This window comes from Aphanomyces astaci (assembly GCF_000520075.1).
Source record: "Aphanomyces astaci strain APO3 unplaced genomic scaffold supercont1.16, whole genome shotgun sequence".
Taxonomy (NCBI): domain Eukaryota; phylum Oomycota; class Saprolegniomycetes; order Saprolegniales; family Verrucalvaceae; genus Aphanomyces; species Aphanomyces astaci.
Genome location: NW_009798279.1, coordinates 896,618 through 916,035, shown reverse-complemented (window position 1 = coordinate 916,035; position 19,418 = coordinate 896,618). Strand labels below are relative to the sequence as shown.

At 51.1% G+C, this 19,418-nt stretch overlaps 7 protein-coding genes across 8 annotated transcripts in view; 3 read left to right on the top strand and 4 right to left on the bottom strand.

Moving 5' to 3' along the window:
- The window catches only part of H257_07754, a 2,198-nt gene extending 1,601 nt beyond the window's left edge, over positions 1-597 (top strand). The window contains exon 4 of the mRNA XM_009833386.1: positions 294-597. Coding sequence (XP_009831688.1) covers positions 294-549 — 256 coding nt within the window. The 3' untranslated portion in view covers positions 550-597. The remainder of the gene's footprint in view (positions 1-293) is intronic.
- Positions 598-717: 120 nt separating this feature from the next.
- H257_07753 (hypothetical protein) lies at positions 718-2,253 on the bottom strand. Its single transcript, XM_009833385.1, has 4 exons — positions 1,840-2,253; positions 1,470-1,793; positions 1,160-1,365; positions 718-1,108 (listed from the first exon to the last, which is right to left on the bottom strand). Exons 1-4 carry the CDS (start codon positions 2,209-2,211, stop codon positions 814-816), a joined length of 1,197 nt encoding a protein of 398 aa, XP_009831687.1. The 5' UTR covers positions 2,212-2,253; the 3' UTR covers positions 718-813.
- A 381-nt stretch (positions 2,254-2,634) lies between these two features.
- On the top strand, positions 2,635-3,337 carry H257_07752 (hypothetical protein). Its single transcript, XM_009833384.1, has one exon. The coding sequence runs from the start codon at positions 2,650-2,652 to the stop codon at positions 3,238-3,240; it is 591 nt and encodes a 196-aa protein (XP_009831686.1). The 5' UTR covers positions 2,635-2,649; the 3' UTR covers positions 3,241-3,337.
- A 1,031-nt stretch (positions 3,338-4,368) lies between these two features.
- H257_07751 (hypothetical protein) lies at positions 4,369-5,776 on the bottom strand. Its single transcript, XM_009833383.1, has 3 exons — positions 5,063-5,776; positions 4,829-5,019; positions 4,369-4,758 (listed from the first exon to the last, which is right to left on the bottom strand). The coding sequence occupies exons 1-3, from the start codon at positions 5,744-5,746 to the stop codon at positions 4,461-4,463; spliced, it is 1,173 nt and encodes a 390-aa protein (XP_009831685.1). The 5' UTR covers positions 5,747-5,776; the 3' UTR covers positions 4,369-4,460.
- A 151-nt stretch (positions 5,777-5,927) lies between these two features.
- H257_07750 lies at positions 5,928-7,394 on the bottom strand. Of its 2 annotated transcripts, XM_009833381.1 has the most exons (4): positions 6,962-7,394; positions 6,580-6,900; positions 6,327-6,508; positions 5,928-6,285 (listed from the first exon to the last, which is right to left on the bottom strand). In XM_009833381.1, the coding sequence occupies exons 1-4, from the start codon at positions 7,289-7,291 to the stop codon at positions 5,991-5,993; spliced, it is 1,128 nt and encodes a 375-aa protein (XP_009831683.1). In that variant the 5' UTR covers positions 7,292-7,394; the 3' UTR covers positions 5,928-5,990. The 2 variants fall into 2 exon arrangements, with proteins under 2 accessions (XP_009831683.1, XP_009831684.1); XM_009833382.1 differs by having other exon boundaries at positions 5,928-6,508.
- Positions 7,395-8,588: 1,194 nt separating this feature from the next.
- On the bottom strand, positions 8,589-14,743 carry H257_07749 (hypothetical protein). The gene has a single exon (XM_009833380.1). It carries the CDS (start codon positions 14,727-14,729, stop codon positions 8,730-8,732), a length of 6,000 nt encoding a protein of 1,999 aa, XP_009831682.1. The 5' UTR covers positions 14,730-14,743; the 3' UTR covers positions 8,589-8,729.
- A 1,974-nt stretch (positions 14,744-16,717) lies between these two features.
- Positions 16,718-17,959, top strand: H257_07748 (hypothetical protein; the record flags this gene model as incomplete). Its single annotated transcript, XM_009833379.1, has 2 exons — positions 16,718-16,903; positions 17,759-17,959. 2 exons carry the CDS (start codon positions 16,718-16,720, stop codon positions 17,957-17,959), a joined length of 387 nt encoding a protein of 128 aa, XP_009831681.1.
- Between the last annotated feature and the right edge of the window lie 1,459 nt (positions 17,960-19,418).

Here is a 19,418-nt window from a genome sequence, read left to right as displayed (position 1 = left end):
ATTTGATCCTATTTCATCTTGTACACAGTATACTTTACACCGATAAGTATATATATGTGTTGTACACCCTATACATGTACTTTACAATGATTAGTATATATGTGTTGTACGCCCTATACATGTACTTTACAACGATTAATATGCATGTGGTTTTGCCCAATTCTTGCGGAGGGGTCAAACGTTTGGATTGGCAGAAATTCGACAGGTGGACGTGATTTGATTGGCTCAGGCGGTTCTTGATTCTATTAAGACCTTCGACTATTCTGCTCGAGTTTAGACTAAACACAAGTTAGGCTCGAGATCAAGCGGCTGTCGGCGACCAAGACCCAGCTTCGCGTGTACTGTGAAACGTCTCAGAACTTCACCAACGACGGGTACACGTCCGTGGATGTCGAAGCCAAGCGGGTTTCCGTGGACGTCAATGGCCTCAGCGACCACATGAAGCGCACGACGCTGCGCAACACGATGGTGTCCCGCACGAATGTGGCCCTGGCCATGGCCAACGACAACATGATGAAATTACTCGTGCAAGTCGATACGTCATCGTAACACGAAGATTTCAAAGAGCAACATTTTCATTGGACCAAATTGGCCACCTAAACCCATGTGGTTTCAACTATTGGCTGAAATGTTTCAGGAGTGACGTTTGATTGGATAGGACCTACTGAAATTGCCAAATTCATTCGATTCCGTGACATTGGAATCACACTAATTTATGGCACACACTAATTCAATGTTGGTTTTCTGCAATCTGATTGGCTCAATCCTATTCAGTACATTTGATTGTGTCGCTGTTACGTACTGCAACGTTAGTTATCGTGATGCAGGCTCTAGCTTGATCGTGTGTGCATACTCGCGGGTGGTCAGTTCCTGCGTGATGAGATCACTGTACCATCGCTGCCGGGACGCCCTCAGCCCTTCGTGGCGCTGGCGGTGCAGCCGCACGAACAGCTGCTCCTGCTCCCACGGCGGGACCTGGCTCAGGTCGAAGCCCCACTCCCGCGCCTCGTCCGCCATCGACACGAACCCGCCGCCGGTCGTAAACTGCTGCGACACGATCGACACGTATCTCCCCCGCGTCCGGTGGCTATCGCCATTGAACTCAACCCTGCAATGCAAACAACATGACCAAGGGATAAACGAGTTGGGATCATTTTACCACGTCATGCGGCTGCGTTGGGGCAATGACGTGGCACTGTGAGCCGCCATCTCGTCGTCCTGGATTTGCGTCACAACCACCACGGACCGGTCGTGGCTTTCATTGAACTCGGCGCCGAGGAGGTTGACGTACTGTGTCACAGGGCTGCTCTCCCCCGACGGAACCAACTGATGCAGCACCGTGTTGTCGGACGCTTCCGCCAGCGTCTAATCATTCACAAAAGCATGTGAAGTTAAGTTAATTCCACCCAAAACGCATGGTAAAACAACTCGGACTAAAACAACATCTCGTACGCGATTTCTCGTCTTACGTTGGTGGTGAGGGGACAAAAAGCATCGATTGTAAACATGGAGCACATGTGGTTTCGAAACATGGACTGCACGTTGGCTAACGACATGTTCCAGTCGACATGGCCGCGCTCGACGATGTAGTAGCACTCGCCCGATGAAAAGTCGATGTCCCAGCTGTTGTCGATGATGTTGTAGTACGCGGGAGGACACTCCTGCTGCTGGAAAATGCGGTTGGCGTTGTGATACATGTGCTGCGTGATCCACTGCTTGCCCAGCTGCCGCGACCGCGGGTGCGACAGCAGCGTCACATCGCGCCAGGTCTGGCACCGGCTGCTCAGCGGCGCCTACATCATACACTTGAGCTACTCAAGTCCATATGATTACTCCAACCGTGGGGTTGCCGAAGGAGGCTACCCAGCCCTGCAAGTCGAGTCCAACGACCTCGGCTTCGGCCGCGTCGTGCTGAAGCATCCGACGGGTGGTAGCAACTTCCTGACTCATCTCGTACATGGCCTTCGCCACTTCTTTCCAAGGCAGTTCCGACTCGAGTGGACTGCTCTTGGTGGTCTTCTCGCTCCGTGCTGCTTTCCGTTCGACCAACCGTTTGGCCAGGTCGAGCTCGAGCTCCTCCACTTGGGCCTTGAGCCTCTCGACCTCGCACCGCTCGCGGTTCCGGTACACCTGCATGAATGTGCGCATGTATCCTCGCTTGCGGATCTTGCGCTGCATCTTGGCCAGTCCATCGTCTTTCTTTGGCGGCATGGCTGCAGAGGCCGGTGTGGTCAATCCAACGTTGACTCAGAAGTACTTACTTACATTATTACCCAGTACCGAGGCATGGACGTCAGGTGTGAAAAGGCATTGAAATCAAGTGATGCCATTGGCTGCTATTTCGGATCACGGCGCTTCGGATTGGCTTGCCACCATTTCAATTGTCGGGAGCGTCCCTTTTCTGGCTCTTTAACGGCCAGCCAAATGTCACTACAGTACGTACTCCATGACGATTCTGCATGCATCAAGCGTAATGGCCCCATCAAGTCGCCCTTCATTCACCATTGCTCTCATTTGTCAGTAAAAAAGTCGTTCGGCACGTTTGCCAATCAAAGGCGATTAAATTGGACCAATCAGAGAGCTGTAACTGAAGAAAATGGAAACCGTCTTGCGGAGGTTTCTTGTATTTTTGCTCTGGCCATCGACGTGATGGAGGCTACCGAGGCTGCGCTGCCGCCACCAATGTCCTTCGCAGCGGTCGCGACGGCTCTCGTCGTGGCCTCATGCATCGTTCGACGACTCCTTGCCCACATGCCTCCCATCCTCTGTCCACAAGAATCTTCACAACACGATGATTCCGCTCCATCATGTCCGCCATCAGCGGACCCATTCGCTTCACCGGCGACTGCCCTTGGACCCATGGAATGCCCATCGCTTACGACGTCGGAAAAACTTCCCATCGATCGTCGATTGAGCTATCGCAAGTACCGCCCTCCACTCACCATGCAAGTCGTCAGCCGACGACAAACTTCTCACATTGCTGCCCTGCCCGACGCATCCTCTCATGCTACCGACGTCGCCGCTACCGCCGAATCGACGACCAGCACTTCCTGGACATCTTGGTTCATGTCCGTGTGCTGGAGCATTGCATGGGATGCCGTCAACGCCGCCGTTGCCGTCTTCGTGGTCGTGTCCATCCGATACTTGTACGGGTCACTCCATGGCCTCCCGTCCGAAGAAGCGTATCTCAGTCATTTGCATCGGAAGCTCTCTCATATCTTCCTCCGTACATCCCATTAACACGAACATGCGATCGATCAACCTGTACGGTGTTAATATATATATTGTGAACTCATTTAAAATAATATTGATTTGGTTCGAATTCCCGAATTGCTCCCATTGGTCCATCTGAAAATGCTTGTCGCTAATTGGCTCCATTATTTCTTCGTTTTACGCTTTCTGCAGAATCGGGAAAGCCAATGAAATTATTTCGCGGCGAGATTTGTGATCGGTTTTACGAATCGCGCATAATTGGAAAATATGTAGCAAATTCATAATATTAAGACGGACATTTCAGATGGATGGATCGTTCCCTGTACACGTACTAAAAGTAATGCCAGTAGTATGGTGCTTTCGAGTGAAAATTCGTGTTGTGGCGTGGTTTCTCGATGGAATTTAAATCGATTTGATTGGCTACCTCAGATGAGCTCAAAATTATTAGCCAATCAAAACCTTCTCAATGGAATTCAACCAATCAGATCGATAGACGGGCCCTAAAGTATTGTCAATTTGATACTATTAATACGTAGTACCAGTACAAAATTGTACTACGTAGTATCAAATTGGCAATACTTTAGGGCCCGTTCTGGATACCACTTTTATTGAGAAATATCGCGATAATTTTGCAAAATATTCAAGAATATAAGCGACTTCAATTTGGCGTGTCTGGATGCCATTTCTTGACCAAGTTATATTCCATAATTTTATCAGAAATATCGTGAAAACCACAAGAAATAATGTTCTACTCATAAGTAGAATATTTTGACGATATTGGCAGTGCGCGTTCAATTGACTGGGCATTTCAGAATGAGAAAGGCCATCGTAATTGCCTTCCTACGTCGATGGCTCATCCGCCGCCGCCTGGCCAAGGAACTCTTCGTCAGACAGATGGAGTATCACTACCTCGCCTTCGTCCACAAGACACCAAAGAGGACGTCCATCCTCAGTGGTCCTCTCTGGGTGGCTCTGCGGTATCCTCTGATTGGCTGTTCATTTCCGAACTTTCTTTACAATTAATTCTATGGCATCCAGACACACCACCCAAAATCATTCTTGGATCTTGAAACCCAAGAATTTCCTGCAATGTCGAAAAATGTTTTTTATTCAATATTCCAATATCCCATAATATTGGTGGGTGGCATCCAGACGGGCCCTTATAAAGTATTTTATTACTGCTCGAGTATTATCGACACACTGCATAGTATTCTACCCCACGCGATATATTAATATGCTCTTGACTATTATTCGGTATCCATGTGAGCATTGTACTGCTGCTGTTGCTGCTGCTGGATGGTCATGTGCACTAACTCTGCATACCATTGCTTCCTTTGCTGGACCAGCGATTTGTTCCGAGCCCGATACCCCAGCACCAGCCGCCGCTCCTTCTCAGCGTCGTCGGTCACTTGACCCAGATCCACGCCCCATCGGGCCGCCAATTCGTCCAGTGACACGTCCACTCCATCTGGGGTCGTGTCGTGCCACGTTATGTTGAGGATGCGCTCGTAGGTTGAAGTTGGAGACTCGCGGCGAAGCTCAATCCTACGACATTTCATTCGTGTGACATATCGTCGTTTCACGAGGACATGTCAAGTCTGTGACATTCACATACCACACCATGCGCTTGCGCAGGCGATGATGATTGGCCGTCGGGATGGCTTCGTCGCCTTGCAGCTGTTGAATCACTAGGACAATTCGATCGTGTGAATGGAATTCGCCGCAGAGCAAGCTGAAGGAGAACCCTCCCGAGGCGCAGGGGGGGTACACATGCAGGGTCGTGTTCCCGTCCTCTTCTGTGGCGATCTGCATCACTTGAGTACTTTATGGAAAGGTATATGGTACTTACTTGGGAATGCACGGGCGTGAACGCGTCGAGGGTGAACATGGAGCCCGTGTGCCGCCGAAAGAGCGCGACGACTGTCTCCAAGGGAAGGAGCCATATCTTCTGCGCCTTTTGCACAAAGCAGTGTCCGTCGTCGGAGAATTCGAGATCCATGGAATGATGCATGTTGTCCGGACTGGACACGGCAAGGGGATGCGGTGGCGGCATGCCGTGCTGCATGAACGCGCGGTCGAGGTTGTGGTACATTTGCTGTGTGATCCACTGCTTTCCGAGACGTCGACTGGTGGGGTGGGCGAGCAGCGTGAAATCGCGCCATGATGTTCGGTGTGTACTCGGAGTCGCGTGGATGGTGGACATCGCCATCCATTCCTTGAGCTCGGCAAGGACCTGCTCGCACTCCTGCACGTGACTGGTTAGCGTCCGTCTTTGCATGGAGGAATGCTGTCGCATGTCGTGCATTGCCGCTGCAACGTCTCGCCAGGGTAGCATGGTGGTCGACGAGTCGTCGCTTTTTGGTGTTCGCTGACGCTGTCGGTCACGATGCAGCGTTATCACGCGTTCTTCCAACCGAACGATCTGTGCCTGCAGGACATGCTTCGATTTCCTTTGCTTGTCGCGGTACCCTTGCATGAAGTGGCGGATGTACTCTCGCTTCCGCTCCTTCCGCTCGTCCGCGGAGTCGTCCATTATCGCTAGTTGCAAGAATTTGAACTGTTTTCTTCTCGATGCACGAAAAAATACACAACGCAATTGAAATGCATTTAAAACATATTATGTCCATTTTAAATTACCTACTATGGTTTGAAACCACCAACAGTCTAAATTACTCTACGTCTAAGCTTAGACAGCCTATGTTTTAAATACATTTCAACATTTGAAATTAGTTTTAAATACGCCCACTCCTACAGGAGCCAGTGCTCCCCCATCTTCGTCATGCTTCTCCCATGTTCTCTCGATGGCGGCTCAGCTCATCCTCGGCGGCGGCAACCAAGTCCTCGTACCACTTTTTGCGCTGGTGCTTCAATGCAACATTCCGCGCTCGATATACCATGCGGAATACTCGCTCGCGCTGGTCGTCGTCCTTGATATGGGCAAGGGACATCATGCCCCACCGCTTGGATGTCTCTTCCAGCCCCACTGCCGTCCCGTCTTGATCAATCTCATGGGAGATGACACAGAGGAACCGCTCTCTTGTCACGGTGGCCGACACCCGCCGCAGTTCGATCCTGGTTGTCATGAGCTCAACACTGAAACAGGTGACACATACCACGTCATGCGACTGCGCTGCCGTCCAGCATGGTGTTGACGATCTTCATCGGATAGAATGTGCTGTGCGACAAGAATCGTTCGATCCCCATCTTGGAACTCCCCACAGAGCAAGTGCGTGTTCCATCCGTTCGGACGCTTGTACTGGTGCAACGTCGTGTTCTCCTCCGCTTCCACGCGACTCTACATATCCATGTGAACACAAAGGGGAATTATCCCTATATCGTTAGTCGATATGGATATATCCCTGCTACCTGGGAATGCATGGGACAAAACCCATCCAGCGTGAACATGGATCCCGTGTGGTGCCGATACAATCGCACGACTGTCTCCAGGGAACATTCCCACGTCAAGTGCGCTTTTTGGAGGAAGTGGTGGCCTTCCTCATGGAATACGACGTCCATGGAATTGTACAGTGCCATGGACTCGGGTGATGGGATCTCATGATGCTCAAACAGACGATCCATGTTGTAGCGCATTTGCTGCGTGATCCAAAGCTTCCCGAGACGGCGACTTGTGGGATGGGAGAGCAGCGTCACGTCACGCCAAGTAGCTGTGTGGATGCTGGGGGACTTCTGCGCAGAGCTTTCTCGTGAGGTATATCGCACTGTATCAAGGACGAACGAATGGTCGAACCTGAGGAGCGATGGAGGCGATGACGAAGGACCTCAGTTCAGAAAGGACTTGCTCGTACTCCTTGATGCGACTGGATAGAGCCCGTTGATCCTTCGATGCTTCACTCCGCGAGTCGTGCAAGCCCGCCGCCACGTCCTTCCACGGCAGCATGCCGGACCCACTGTCATCATCCAAGACCGTGTTCTTGCGGTATCTAGCCACGCGCGCTTCCAAACGATCGATCTGGGCTTGCAATGTTTCCTTGTCTTGCCTCTGCTTGCCACGGTACTCCTGCATAAAGGTCCGAATGTACTCGCGCTTCCGTCTCTGTCGGGCTACTACATCGTCCATCAGAAATTGGTTTGTGCCTTTCCGCAGGTTTCCGCATAATACCAGCAGTTTGGGTTTGTGGAACCTTCTTGAGAAAGTCCATGATTTGATAAATAAAGACAGGTATTGGATTCCAAAGTGTAAGAACTTTATAAGATCATACAAGTTGACATTAGCAGAGTAAAAAGTAAGTCCACCGACACAGATGAGCTGCTTTCAAAGGCATCCATCAATCGATACTTGAGGTACAATCCCCGTGTGAACCCAACAGCCGGCATTGCGTTTAAAAAAAACAATTTAGAATTTCAAATCGATCCTCTTGAAATTTAAAATGATAAGTTTTTGGAAAATATTGAATTAGTATGCCCTCGTGCAAAAATGGGGACGAGGTAGTTTCCGTATTGCGTGCTGGAGGTCGAAAACTACCTTTTCTCGGGGAATATCGAATTAACTAACGGATATTTGTCCTGGTTATTGCACAGATAAGTACAGTGGATTTCACAACACATTTAGACAAGGCTTTAACGTTAAGTAGCTAACCACTGGGATGCAACACAACCCCGGAAATAGCGTGAAATACACGTACGGTACACGTGCCCACCGGGGTTAGGTACGGAGTCCCAGGTTACAGGTCTTCTGTACTGTATGTGTAGGGTGACATGATCCTGCGTCTTATCTGTGCAAACAAAGCTTTGTTGTCTGGACGATTATCCGTTAATTCGGTACTACTCTGTCCCAAATTACCTCCACTTTTCACCTCAAATTTTGCCGCAAAATCATTTTTATTACGAGGATTTATTTAAATTTCTCCTAAATCAGACTGATGATATTTGTATAGTGTGAACTGTCTCTTGTGAACAAGCAAGTGGTCGAGCCAATTGGCCCAAACTTCTTACATGAGCATTGTCGATATAGAGGACGAGGACTGTTATCATGATTATGGCAGGGATGTCTGCCTGACTCGAGCGAGTCGTACTCATATAAGATAATTATATTATAGAGTTTACGTTACCTCTGTATATGAATATTGTTACCCGTTTGACCATACATTCATCAAGTCCGGTGAGTGATTTTAATTCTGTGCTGATTAATGTGTGACGTGACCCTGGGCAGATCGATTCTTTGGACTGACTTTTCGTCCAGTGTCACACTAATTTCATTTACACACTAATTCGATGTTGAATTCGTGAATTTGTGATTGGCCACTTGATTCGTGATCTGGGTTTTGATTGGTCTATTTTCGATTGTCTGTCGGTTTGGGTTTATTCTGTTCATTCGATTGACCAATTTCGAATCGACAACCAATACCTAATCTATACTCCTGCGACCCTATACATTACCGGTACTTATATATATGGCGACGGCATGCCACCATCATTGCAGCGGTAGTGGTGGTTGATCAACATCCAAATCCACGATATAAATTGTGTATATACAAGCAAAGACTCCAAGACTCGAATTAGATGGCGCCGTAGTGCGTGGGTTCGTCGATCTTTTTCTTCTTGGTCGCCTTGGCTTTGGGTTTGGGCTCTTCCTTTGCGGGGGCGGCCACTGGCTGCTTGGACTCGGCCACGACATCATTGCCCAAGAGCTTGGACACTTCCAAGCCCGACGTGAACGCGCTGTTAAACATCACGCGCTGCTGGAACGCCGACACGAACGGCATGAACATGGAGATGAACAAGATGGGGCCAAACACAATCCACCCAATGACAATGTCAAAGAACTGGGCGATTTGAATCGTCACGGCGTGCTCTTGCTTGCGGCGGGCGATGGCAATCTGAAGGAACCAGTACATGCCGAGGCACACAATGACAAAGATCTCGGCGAGGTTGTGCACGGAAATGTAAAGCAGCGACGCCACGACCAGCACGAGCACGATGCCAGAGATATTAAACTTGAGCGTGCGAAGTTTGCGCTGCTTGGACGCCATCTTCTTGGCTACGCGGCTAGCTATCCATGCGCAGCAGCCGAGGATTAGCAGTACCACGAGGATCGCACCAGCCAAAAAGTATGGCTTCATCGGGTCCCCTTCAGCTACAGTCTTGTGCAGGTCCTTGTAGAACAACCGGTACATGAGCTGGAGGTAGATGCCGATGGCGACGAGGAGGAAGCGCGTCTTGCGGACGGCCGTGATGAAGCACGAGAACGACGTCGAGTGCTCCATAAAGTCCAGCTCGGCCGTCCACCATCCATACCAACTCTCGGCCGAGTCGTTCTTGGTCTTGAGCCAGTTTTGCCAGTCGCTAAAGTCGGCCATGAGCTTTTCCCAGTCGAACGCGCTCGGGTTAAAGAAGAACGGAGACCACACCCACGTCGCCGCAATCAGCCACAATGAGTAGCTCATGATGCCGTAGTTCTGGTTGGTGGGTAGTACGCACTGCTGGTAAAAGTTGGCATAGCAGCGCTGCCGCCACTCGTACGGGAGCGGCTCCACGTCGTTGTAAAACATGCGGTCGATCGTCCACGAGCAGTTGCACCAGTTGAACGACCCGTAAATGCCAAACATGCACAACAGAAACATGAGCTCCACGCCCCGGTAAAAGTGCGAGAACGCGTAGAACCGATACAATTCGGCAAACTTTTCGTGCTTGATCGTGAACCCCCGTCCGGTGGCGCGGTATTTCGCTCCTCCGTGGATCAACGTCCGATCAAAGTAGTGCATTCGGTTGCCCATTTGGAAGGTAAAGAAGAGCGGGCCTAGCGTCAACACGTTGTAGAACAAGTACGACAACCCATGACGGAACCCCTTTTCGACCCCCACGACGCCAATCACAGGCACGACGAGAAGGAAGCCAAACTGGAGCGCCCATGACGTGTTGAGGACGCCGCTGATGCCGAGGCGGCCGAGCTGGAGGTAGAACGCGTCCATGCCGCTGAGTGCAAAGTAGATCTTGCCGTAGATGAAAAAGTACACGCCAAACACAGTCATGGTCTGCGTAAAGTACCAGCCGAGGTTGCCGTAGAACCACGACTGCAGCCGGAACAGGTCGAGGCGCGTGGCCATGCGCATGACGTCGCGGGATGTGACGCACTCGCCGGCGCCGGACGAGAGCTTGGCTTCGAAGAGCGCGAGCTGCTGCATGCCCACGTCGCGCCCCTTGCCCACCTGGATGAACTCTTCGTGGGAGACCCGTCCGCCCCGCAGCGTCGTGTTGAAGCCGGCAAAGATGTCCTCCGAGAGGTTGATCCCCCGCGATGCCTTGGCCGTACCCCCCGTACCCATCGCGAACAGCTTGTCGAAGATATCTGGATGGCCATAGTGCTGTCGCACATAGTTGTACGCGAGCATACGCTGGCCGAGGGACACGAACGACAGCTCCTGGATCTGCATGAAGCTAGCGAGGTTGGACACGCCGCCCGTGAACACGTACTCGCGGAACCCGATGATGGTCACGGGGCTCGCGGCATGTTCGGGGCGGTCCACCGTCGCCAGCAGGTTGGGCATCTTCAAGCACTCCTCCAAGTACCCGTCCTGGTTCATGTCGATGCACTGGATGAGCTCGCCGCGGGAAAAGATCACGGCGTGATTCTGGTTCTCGGGCTTGCCTTCGCCGACGATGGGGTCGCCAGGTAGCTCCACGCGGTACACTTCGACGATCTTGTCGTTGGCCGCCCGCACCAGACACGAAAAGTACTTTGGCGGACCCTCCTTCATCTTCTTCGGGCCGTCCACGTACGCCACGCGGAGCCCAGGGTGCTTCTTGAGCAGGTACTCAATGTCCCCTGCCTGCTGCTTGCCCTCGTCCTTTTGCTTGCCGTAGATCTGGCACGTCACGACGTAGTTGAACTTGAGCGCGACCATCTCGTCCAGGTCCTTGTTGGCAGACTCGGGCATGGGCTCGTTGTTGCCGAGCTCGAGCCAGTACAGGAACCGGATCGCTTCGGCGTTGTACATCATGCCTCGGATCGTGCGCGCCAGCGTCTGCCCTCGATACGACGCCCACAGCTGCACCTCTTCCGGCACTTTGGCCAGCGCGTCTGCCTCGTCCTTGACCTTGAACCGCTCGAGAAAGTGGTCCCACTCGACGTGGTAGATCGTTTGGAGGTAGTACAGCAGCTTGATGCTGTCGTCGTTGGCTTGCGTGAGCTCCTTGATCGAGTAGAGGACGATCTCACTGTAGTACGGCGTCGCGATCGACAGCGAGTGCATGCGCTTGACCGACTGGGCCAGCGGCATGTCCATGAACATCGAGTTGGCAAAGAACCGGAGGCGGCGCTGGCCTTCCTCGGACCGCGGCTCTGCGTCAAAGTTGTCCACCGTGAGCACTTGGTACGCCCGGCTCACGATCGCCATGGACGCCGGGTCCGACACGAGCGTTTGCAGTTGCACCGTCGCATACTGGTGCGTCGATTCTGGCGCAATGAAGAACGCGTTGGGCTTGAGCGGGGTGTGTTTCAAGATGGCGACCAAACTGTCTTGCTTGGACAGGAGTTTCTTGAGTTGCCCTAGAACTTGCTCGGCCGAGTCGATCACACGATAGAGTGCCCGTTGAAAGTGCAAACTGTCGTCTTTCGAGCTTGTGGGCGTGTCCAAGATGGCCTTCATGAGCTCGGCACTGGCGGACCGGAGATCGTACAGATTGGCCACGTTGAGCCCCTTGAGCGCCGTTCTGTTGACGATGGACTCTTCCACGAACTCAAAGCACGCGTCCATGTCGGCATGCGCGTCGCCCAGAAGCAGCTGCAGCACCCGCACCGTAAACTTGAACGACCCGACGCACGCTTCGACGCGCAAGCTGTCCTTTGTCACGCGCTGGTGCATGGACAGCTCCACTTTGGCCAGCGCCGCGTCCTTCTTCTTGTCGCTCTTGAGGCGGTCGTACACGACCCCGCAGTCGGTGATGATCTCGAGCGACTCGTCCAGTTTCCCCGCGGTCAAAAACACGGGCGTGTACAGTCGCCGTCTCGAGCTGGCGTCATCGTCGCCTTCAATCAAGTAGCTGAGCACACTCAACTCGCGGTTCGAGATCACATCGGCGTCGCGCATGCTGCGGAGGCATCGGTTCCACGCGAGTGCAAACGGGATCACGCGGTCGAACTCTTCGCCGCCGATGCCCGACACCACCGAGCCAAAGCAGCTCCGATTGGTGGTGCCGCTTTGGCTAGTGGGGGTGTCGTCGTCTGTCGCGCCAGAGTACAGCGTCGTTTGGATGCGAAGGGGCTGCTCGTCGATAGTGGCGGTGGGACATACTACTGGGGAGATCGTCGTCTTCTTCTTGGCAATTTGTGTGTTGGAGTGTGGGGCGTCGATGGCTTGCTGAGACACTTTGGATTCGATGGCATTTGAAACCAACTTGTAATTGAACATGCGCGGAATATCCTTGAATGCCAAGCGGAGGATGCGGAACGATCGAAGCTCGCCGATGCGGAGGTTGAAGCCTCGGATGGACCCAAATACAACCGAAAACAGGGCGTAGAAGATCTGCGCGTCGTACATGAACACGATGAACGCAGGCAGCCACAGGAACGCAATGTACACCACGTTGTGGTACGACGCTTGGATCATAAAGTTGGACACTTTGAGGTACTGCAGCGGGTCCGACATCCAAATCATGAGCGACGTCTCGACGAGGTTCTTGACCATAAAGTTGTACCCAAACATGATCTTGACCGTGAACAGGAACAGCCAAAAGCACATGTACCGGAGGTACCCGCAGCACGGCACGGGCAGGTTGCGGCCCACGTACCCGATAAAGAGGCCGGAGAAGAGGCGGTTGCTCACTTCCCCCACAAGAAACAGCCCCACGAGCCCCACGCCCCCGGCAAAGATGAGCGGACCCATGTCGGTACGACTCGTGTCGATGAGTTTCACCATCAAGTTGGGCACGAGCGTCGGCGCTTGGATGTTGCACACGGCGCAGTTGAGCAGCCCCGGGCCGGCGTTGTTGATCACTTTGAACGCGGCCTTCTTCCAGTCTGGCATGCACTTGCGCTGGTCGTACTTGACCATCTTAAAGTCGCGAGTGTTGCCCGAGGAAGCATCCGACACGAGCGCTTTCCCCGACCCGACTTGGCTCAAGCATCGGTCCAAGATCTCAATGTAGCACGTGCATCGCCCAGACAACATCTCCACACACGGCTGGAACGGCACATCCGCGATGAGCATCTTGAAGTCTTGGGGGATGATGCCAAATGTGACGCCGGGTACGAAGTCCGTCACGCCCAGACACGTGGCCAGCTTGGGGAGGTTGCACAGACCCGAGGTGGTCGTGCTGTCGTCGTTGGCAAGACTGTACCGGGCTTTGGGGTTGAAGTACTGCTTCCCAAAGATCGCGAGCTCCTTGCCCATGTCGGGGCCGTACATGATGGGACTCTCTGGACACAGCAGCACCATGTTGAGTGCAAACCCCACGACGGCGCAAAAGAGCGTGAAATTGAAGAGGAAGATGCGCCGAAACGACCACAGCGCCCGCGCCCATGACCGCGTCTCGATGAACGTCTTTTTGGCGTCCTTCGGGTTGCCCTTCTTGTCCACGGCGCCCAGCGCTTCCTTGATGTTGTAGGCGTCATACTTGAGGCATGCTTTGGTCCAGAAGAACTCGTTAAAGTCGTCGTAGTTGCGGATCTCCTTGTGCGGCGCGCGTTGGCCGAGCGGCGTCTTCTTGTCGTTGTCCTTCTTCACTTCGACGTAAATGGGGCGGATGACTGTGGTCAAGTAGAAGCCCGACTCTTTGGGGGTCTCCGTGGGTTGCGCGGTCGCGCACAACGAATGGAACAAGAAGCAGAGCAGTTCGGGGGTTTGGCGGAAGTTGCCCGCTTCGCCCCACATGAGAAAAAACAAGACCAAGTCCGCCAATGGCTCGGTGGAGAAGGACGGCGGCACCTTGAGGTACTTGCACCACTTGTGGTAGTTGTCAAAGAGGCGCAGGTGCAACTTGGTCACAGCTTGGACGGCGGCGTCGTCGGCGTCCTTGGGCAATTCGACCACTTTGTCCTTCGCGCTCTTTTTCACCTTTTCCGTGTACGCTTCCGGCACGGGGGTTTCCAAGCTTTCCTTGTAATTGGTCAAGAGAAGCAGCAAGTGCTCCTTTTGGTTCTTCACGCTCGTGTCTTGGAACCCAAAGATCTTTTGCATCGACGCAAAGATGTCGCCGTGAACGGGGGACGTCGTCAAGAGCTTGGTGATCGGCTCGTACCGCTCGGGCAAGTTGTCAAAGTCCAAGATGTTGTACTTCGCTGACGAACTCTCCAGAGACTTGGCATGCTGACCCTTAATCATGTCGAGGTACCGTCCCATCTTCTTGGTCAGTCGCGCCGACGCGTCTATATCTTCGTGGGAGAACTTGAGCGCGAGACCCTTCGTCAACACTACCACGGCGGCCGTGAACGCTTTCTCCGCGTCTGCTTGGTTGTTGGCGCTCTGTGCAGCAACACCAGCATTCACATGTACCATGGCTTCGTCATAGATCGCCTTCTGAGCTTCCAAGGCTGGACTCAGCGGCGCCGACGAACTCATTGCTACTCTTAAGCCACTTCGAAAGTGAGGTGCGCCTGCGCTGCAAGGTTAAAAGGCTTTGGGACATCCGGATATCAAGTATTTCCCACGAAGTGTGATCCGCATGATTTAATTATGTATGGTATACTTGGTTTTCAAAAGCATTTAATATAGTTGAAGAATCTTTTCCATCATAGGTACTTCCCCGGTAAATCCCCCTTGTACTTTCCGTACGGCAAGGCACATTTTCAGTTAGGTGTCGAAGAAAGTACAATTTTCAAATCGTATCAATACTTCAACCAAGACTAAATCTGCCAATGAATTTACACATCCACAGTACTGTATAAATAGTACCTAAAATTCCATTTCAAAATAAAATGAACATGGTGCTTTGGCCACTCATTAAACGAAATCTTGAACCTAAATTCACCAACTGAGGTACTTCCGTCGACGTGCGATGTGTCAAGTCAATGAAAACTTGATTTCATAATACTAGTATACTCTAAATAGTACGATTTTTTAGCTAACGTTAACGTTAAATAAAAAAAGGTGATAGCAAATCAACTTGCGAGACTTTGTCAACGGGACACCGAAGTTTGGCAGTGTATCACTATATACTATATAATTGAGCTGGTTTGATTTGTCATAATAATCGAACTTCAAAATACAATGGCTAATCAGCCTCACAAAACGAAGTGTACGTAACCGTTTATGATCCTGGTAACGGTTCATTATCTCCACCAGTAATATGGTTGAATATGATCACTTTGCGGACACCGTTTGGACAAATTCAGTCGGACATACTTGGCATTTGTATTGGACTTAAGGGGAACATATTTTGTCCGAATGAAAGTGTCCGAACGAATATGTTCGGACATACTTGTGTATTGTATACACCCGCATAAGAACGATCAGCTTTACAGTAGAGAGCGCCCACAAAATTGCGCGCACCGCAGCGTAGCGGAGGTCGTGTGTATAATTTTGTGCAGGCGGTGCCTTGGCGAGGAGTGAGCCCCAATCGTGCACTTCACCAAATGTCCAATCGATTCCTCTTGTCGGGAAAACCGGCAGGTAGGCCTTAGCCCGTGCCGCTACCCGGACAAGGCCTGAGGTACAACTATTCGCATTTAATGCATAAATCCATTGAAGTGCGCGTCCGAAGCACATATCCAGCAAATATTTGTCCGAGTCGTTATGGAATGGTATAACCGCTCATACCATTCGAGCCCTTGACGAACATGCCTCATTCGTACTCGTTACGTACATGTATCCAATCCATGTCAATAAAACCTCTGTGTCGATAACCAGACTTGATCCAGTTGACTTTGGCAAAGTCAACTCCACTGATCTATGGTACTACCCACAGCCAAAATCTCAGTCTCACGGGGGTTATTTCGGACAAAGTCATCGACTGTCGTCCCTGAACATGGGCATTTTTGTTCGTCTCTATGAGCACTTTTGGGCGATCAAGTATACTGGACAGAGCGTGAAACAATTAAGAGCACGCACTGTCCTTTAGGGGTCATTCATTTCAAATGATATGAGAAATACCCAGTAGTGTAATTAATTTGATACATAATTACATATTGTTTTGATGTTATTTACTCTAGTAGGAACTGACAAGTCTATTACGCTTACAGTGTACCCATAGGAGGACTACCACAACCCATGCAATTCATTTTGCTACCGATCGCCAATGAGACATTTTTCGAATAATAATACCGGTAGCATAACGGTATTGCGGACACCCCGAAACGGTGTCAGCAATATGCATATACGTATGCTACAGGTCTCGCATATTTCCACCCCACAAAGTTGTAACAAATCATACAGGTTATATTTTAGTCAGCTCATCAATTTACGCGCAACCATGTCTAAGGGATCGGAGGGACGTCTTGGGGCCCAGCGTCGGTGTCGTTGACGCTGGACCACGTCGATGCGTTTCTGCCTACAGGGCGGAACGCTTGGGTGCGGGTCGAGGATGCCTACAACATTGGCCCTTTCGTGATATGGACGCGTTGAAGCGCAAGTTCTCGTTGCTGCGAAACCACCCCAAGCCCACCGGTGACCCTTCATGTCCGGTGGATGTGGCACGCGCAAAGCGTATCGGTTGTCAGATTGACGTGGAAGCATCCGTTCTTACTACGGAGGATGGTGATGATGACGAGGACACCCCATCCAGTATCGATAAGATTGTAGAGTATATCCAACATTTATTTTGTGTAATAGGTTCGGAGCGTGATGAAATCGAACCAGTCAGTGAACCGGCCAGTGAGCCAACTGTTCTCGTGTAAGTGACAAGGCTAAGTCGCACTGGCTTGGATGTCAGTGCGCTGAAGACCCTCAGTAGCCAATTCAAGCGAGCTGATGACGGTGGGGTTTTGCAGTCAGATGTCGCCAATAAATGTCGCTCTATCGACAAGTTCATCGACGGCGCTGCTGATGCGGACAAGAAGGCATAATCGGATATGATGTTTGTTGTACTTATGATGCACGAGTAAGCTGTAGAACGCGACGAACGGCGCTTAGAGTGCGAATACCAGTGGCGCATCGAACAATAAAACCGCGAAGACCTGCGCTTGGAGCGCGAGTACCGATGGTGCATTGAAGAACAAGATCGTCAAGCCAAAGCAGTCGAAGAAAGAGCTGTGCGTGAATAGCGTCGTAAATGATCATGTTTTCTAAACTTTTTGGAGACAAAAGTGACAAATTGAGCTTTGGTCCTTTTTCAAGACCTAACGTTGCATATATTATGCATAATTGTGATCAAAATAGGGTCATTTATCCTACTTTGGATAGTACAGCTGATTTTTAAAAAATTATTGGGACACATAACCGCAGACTCACACAAAAAAAACACAAGTTCCAGCCCAAACATTTTCTCTGCATAGTATGGGCGCATTGAGCAAGTAAATTTAGTTTCTCATTTCACAATATACCTCCCCTGGTGCCCATTGCGGGTGCCTGCAGCGTAATGTTCGTCTCCACCAAGTGCGCTGCGTCCCCTTAGTAGCCAGTGCCTATCGATTTCCAAGGGTTGGCTATACAAGTTCCAACGAAAACACGGACTCATCAGCAAGGGTCAGCACGGCGAAGCTGCCTCGACACCCGCGGCTGATGTTATCGTCGGTCGCCAGAAAATGCTACAAGAAACGAGTGGTTATAACATGAACGACGTCTTCAACACGGACGAAACCTCGTACTGCTTGTTGCAGCACCAGTCGATCACCCGTAGCCGCGTTCCTGGATAAAGGAGTCAAAGAAGCGAATCACCCTTGCACTCACCATCAACGCAGACAGTTCCGATGTGGTCGACCTGAACGATCGCATGGTGGCCGAGGACCGCAAGATTTTGATGCTTGTGGGCAACGCACCACCTCATGAGCCAGCTGATGACGCCCTTTTGACAAATGTGGGGGTGAAGATGTTGCCACAGCCTACCTGCAGCCACATAATGCCGGTATTTTTGCGTGCTTGCGAAGGTCAAGCAGCGCCAGCTTCAGAATGCCCTGGACCAAATCGAAATGGTTATGGAAGGCAGAGAAGACAAACTGTAGGAAGTACGTCTTATCCAAGCAATGGCATGGGTCAAGGATGCCTGGCGCTCATTGTCGCAATCAACTGTCGTAAACTGCTGGAACTGTACTGGCATTCTTGACACAGATTTGTCTGAACATGGCTAGTATGTAGCTTAAGTAAATTGATCACAATTTTATTGGTTGTTATGTAGTGCCTCCATAATTGATACTTCTATTTCCTTATAGACTGCGCATATTACAAATTTATTCCCGTTTCGATCCAGGGGGTAAATCAGGAGGCTGCAGGAAATTGTTAATCAATGATTAACCTAATTTTCTTCAACTACTGAGAACAGCGGATTGGAGGTTTCAATCCCATGCTGGACAACGTTGATCACAGCATAGAAGCATTCAATATGGAGATCAGTTCGATGTCGGAAAATCTGCCGCATCACACCAAACTGCTTCAATCCGTGCATTGACAGTCTCATGCCGTGCCATGATTTCCTTTTGACGGTGAGCGCTTTCGGGTTGATATCTTGAGTTTACGAAAAACTCTTGATCCGTGTACCCTCGATCCGCCAATGCCATTTCACCGTCCTCTAGTGCGTGCACGAAGGCATTTCGTGCAAGCGATAAGTCTGACCAACTTCCACAGGGAACACCTCCGTTGGCCCAAACGATGTGCCCTGTTGTAATACACAATCCAACTTCGTAGCGCAGGCCAGGACCGTGGAACTTGTGGGAATACCATGAGAGGTCGAATGGTGTTGGCTCTTGTATACGGAAGTCAGTACCGTCCAACGAGACAAACATTGTAGCATCTGGTTGGGCGCCATCAAATCGGTTCGCCCATATGAGCTATTAATGATGTTATTTAATTGCGGTATAACCGATTTACCTTGTCCAAGGATGACAGTATCGACACCCAATACCAAGCCCACCTCCTGAAGGTCTTTTCATCGACTCGTGCTGTCGTCGCATGGACAGTTTCGCTGGCATAGAATTTAAGGAACATCAAAGCCCATAGCAAGTGTGCAATGCATGTTCCAGGGTCGACGCTGGATCGATCAACCCAAATTGTAGCTACGACTGCGGGTGTTGTTCCGAAGAGTGACCGGAAGCGTCTTTGGTGGTTTGCGTTCGGAGTGGCGCTTGTGTGCCTTTGCAGCATTTGGGTTGCTTCATACCA

What these genes read in the sequence shown, in the direction of transcription:
- H257_07753 (XM_009833385.1), bottom strand. Translation starts at nt 2,211, where the DNA reads ATGCCGCCAAAGAAAGACGATGGACTGGCCAAGATGCAGCGCAAGATC. An exon ending in TTTGTCCCCTCACCACCAAC is followed by an intron (nt 1,366 to 1,469) that starts GTAAGACGAGAA and finishes GTGAATGATTAG; the next exon opens with ACGCTGGCGGAAGCGTCCGA. An exon ending in CAACGCAGCCGCATGACGTG is followed by an intron (nt 1,109 to 1,159) that starts GTAAAATGATCC and finishes TTTGCATTGCAG; the next exon opens with GGTTGAGTTCAATGGCGATA.
- H257_07752 (XM_009833384.1), top strand. Translation starts at nt 2,650, where the DNA reads ATGGAGGCTACCGAGGCTGCGCTGCCGCCACCAATGTCCTTCGCAGCG.
- H257_07751 (XM_009833383.1), bottom strand. Translation starts at nt 5,746, where the DNA reads ATGGACGACTCCGCGGACGAGCGGAAGGAGCGGAAGCGAGAGTACATC. An exon ending in TCACGCCCGTGCATTCCCAA is followed by an intron (nt 5,020 to 5,062) that starts GTAAGTACCATA and finishes CAAGTGATGCAG; the next exon opens with ATCGCCACAGAAGAGGACGG. An exon ending in CTGCGCAAGCGCATGGTGTG is followed by an intron (nt 4,759 to 4,828) that starts GTATGTGAATGT and finishes GAAATGTCGTAG; the next exon opens with GATTGAGCTTCGCCGCGAGT.
- H257_07750 (XM_009833381.1), bottom strand. Translation starts at nt 7,291, where the DNA reads ATGGACGATGTAGTAGCCCGACAGAGACGGAAGCGCGAGTACATTCGG. An exon ending in TCGCCTCCATCGCTCCTCAG is followed by an intron (nt 6,901 to 6,961) that starts GTTCGACCATTC and finishes AGCTCTGCGCAG; the next exon opens with AAGTCCCCCAGCATCCACAC. An exon ending in CAGCGCAGTCGCATGACGTG is followed by an intron (nt 6,286 to 6,326) that starts GTATGTGTCACC and finishes CATGACAACCAG; the next exon opens with GATCGAACTGCGGCGGGTGT.
- H257_07749 (XM_009833380.1), bottom strand. Translation starts at nt 14,729, where the DNA reads ATGAGTTCGTCGGCGCCGCTGAGTCCAGCCTTGGAAGCTCAGAAGGCG.